Here is a 2,457-nt window from a genome sequence, read left to right on the forward strand (position 1 = left end):
AAACAAAATGATAACAAACAAAAGAAAAAGGGTGCTAGCATACATCACACAACATCACACCTGCACCCTCATAAGCTCTAATAGCCGACATGACAGTTTATCAGAATCAGATTATGATATAATGCGCAAAATGCGCGCATGCGCCCTAGCTAAACCTGCATGGATGGAAATGAAAGTATGGAAGCATCTTGCATTCTCTATTCCTCATGTGATTCTCATAATACTCTCATGTGATTATTCTCATCGTGATGAGAACGAACACACACACACACACACACACACACACACATAGCCTACTCACTCCGCGTAACCGGCGGCCCAGGGCAGCTTGATCTCCTTGAGGATGAGGATGGGTCTGGAGATGTGATCCGCAGAGCACTCCACCTCGTCCGGGGACAGCGCGAGGAAATCCGGCCTGCTGTACCGGAACCGGGCCGGGAGATCCGCGGGAGACTCGGTCGCGCTGGAGCCCGAAGCCATGATGCCGCCGATGATGTTGGAGACCGCGGACCGCACGCGTGTCATCATCATGATGATGTTGCTTGGTGGTGGTGATGATGATGATGATGATGGTTGGTGGTGGTGGTGGTGATGATGATGGTCACAGGCACGCGCACTGAACGCTGGTGCACACACGCAGCGCGCACCTTCAGTCACTGAACGGAACTGAACCCTGGGTGACGTCACTGGTCATTGGTGACTTTGACCCTCACATTTATGTTACTTCCTTATTATATGTATGTGTAAAAAAAAAAAAAAAAAAAAAAACACTTGTATTGTTCCTTCACGTTCAATATCTCCATCAGGAATAAGTACTTTGGTTCTTAGACATTTACGTGTTTTTTTAATAGCCTATCTTATAGTAACAAAAGTTGCGGGGAGATCCCATGCAGGACAAGCACACATTAAAAGATTTCACATGTTTTGTTTGTACATAATCAGTGTGGGATATAAAGATTTCAGGAGGGGAAACAACATAATAACAAACAAAAGAAATTCTTACTAAAGATTTTTTTTTTTTTTTTTTTAGAAATAACTTCCATACACTGCAAAACATGCGTTTCTTACTTAGTATTTTTGTCTTGTTTCAAGTCAAAATATAAAAAAAATCTTAATTCAAGATGCATTACTGGATGAGTAAAAATATTATGTCCTGTTTTCCGGGGGAATTAATCTAAATGAAGTGAGTTCATGCTTAAAAAAAGCTCAATTGTTTGCTAATGGGGTAAGAAAAATAATCGTAATTCAAACAGAAACAAGATTATTTTTCTTACCACATTGGCAAATAATTGAGCTTTTTTTTTTTTAAGCAAAAACTCACTTCATTTTGATTTTTACCCCCCAGAAAGCAACTTAATATCTTATGGCATTTTACTACTTTAGTAAATGCATCTTGATTTAAGAAATGTTTGATATTTGGACTGGAAACAAGACAAAAATACTAAGTAAGAAACACATTTTTTGCAGTGCAAGTAAAAGAAATCAAAAGACAAACACACTTCCTCTCTATATAAGACAGGAGAAAACTAATTCTCAAATAAAATGGCATCCACCTCCCTACAAATTATCCCAAAAATTACACATGGTGTCAGCAAATATATAAACTCATGTAAAAATGATGATTTATGCATGCATATCAGACTTTAAAAAGTGCTTTATCTCTCCATCTTTAGCCGATTTAGTATTGTGTGTTCAATGCTGAACTGTTTAAACAACATCACACTCAACAACTGTTTCAATAATCCCAGGGGATTATGGGATTTGGGCAGAATGACAGGAATATGCCATCAGTTATAGCTGTTATCTGGCTAACATGAATCACAGATCAGCCTGTAATCCATCAAAGCAACACAGACACTCACAGGAATATAGCAGAGTTTACTCACCCTGGTGTTGTTCAAACCCATACAGCGCTTTCAAAACGGCATGTACACTATATTTCTTCAGATCTGTGTGAAGGAAAGACTGAAATGTAATTCATAAAGATAACAAATAAACTTGTTTCTTATGTGATGCAAATGGGCCTCTGTATACTTTACTGTTATGATGCTTTTAAAAAATAAATACAAAGCGCTGTCATGTCTCATAGTGGCCACCAGATGTCAGTGTTTCCGAAGAACAAAAGACTTAATTCAACTGAAATTTAATTAATAAAGATAACATATAAATGTTTTCTTATGTGATGCAAATAGGCCTCTGTATACTTTACTGTTATGATGCTTTTTAAAAATAAAATAAAAATAAAATAAATAAAGCGCTGTCATGTCTCATAGTGGCCACCAGATGTCAGTGTTTCCTAAGAACAAATGCTCACTGTCTCAACTGAACAGACCACAGACTGAGTGTGAAGGGTTTGATATGATGGGTCAGCTTTCATTAGAATTATTAACCTTATAACACCTGAACCGTACAGGATCACTGTTGGATAATCCAGCAGATCATCAGGTACAGTAGGGC

General features: G+C 38.1%; 1 protein-coding gene across 1 annotated transcript in view; it reads right to left on the bottom strand.

Annotated features, from left to right (window-relative positions):
• The window catches only part of ppm1h (protein phosphatase, Mg2+/Mn2+ dependent, 1H), a 32,070-nt gene extending 31,409 nt beyond the window's left edge, over window positions 1-661 (bottom strand). Inside the window, exon 1 of the mRNA XM_056234933.1 lies at window positions 302-661. Coding sequence (XP_056090908.1) covers window positions 302-531 — 230 coding nt within the window. The 5' untranslated portion in view covers window positions 532-661. The remainder of the gene's footprint in view (window positions 1-301) is intronic.
• Between the last annotated feature and the right edge of the window lie 1,796 nt (window positions 662-2,457).

Source organism: Rhinichthys klamathensis, unplaced genomic scaffold (genome assembly GCF_029890125.1).
Source record: "Rhinichthys klamathensis goyatoka isolate OS25496 unplaced genomic scaffold, OSU_Roscu_1.1 h1tg000409l_1, whole genome shotgun sequence".
Lineage (NCBI taxonomy): Eukaryota > Metazoa > Chordata > Actinopteri > Cypriniformes > Leuciscidae > Rhinichthys > Rhinichthys klamathensis.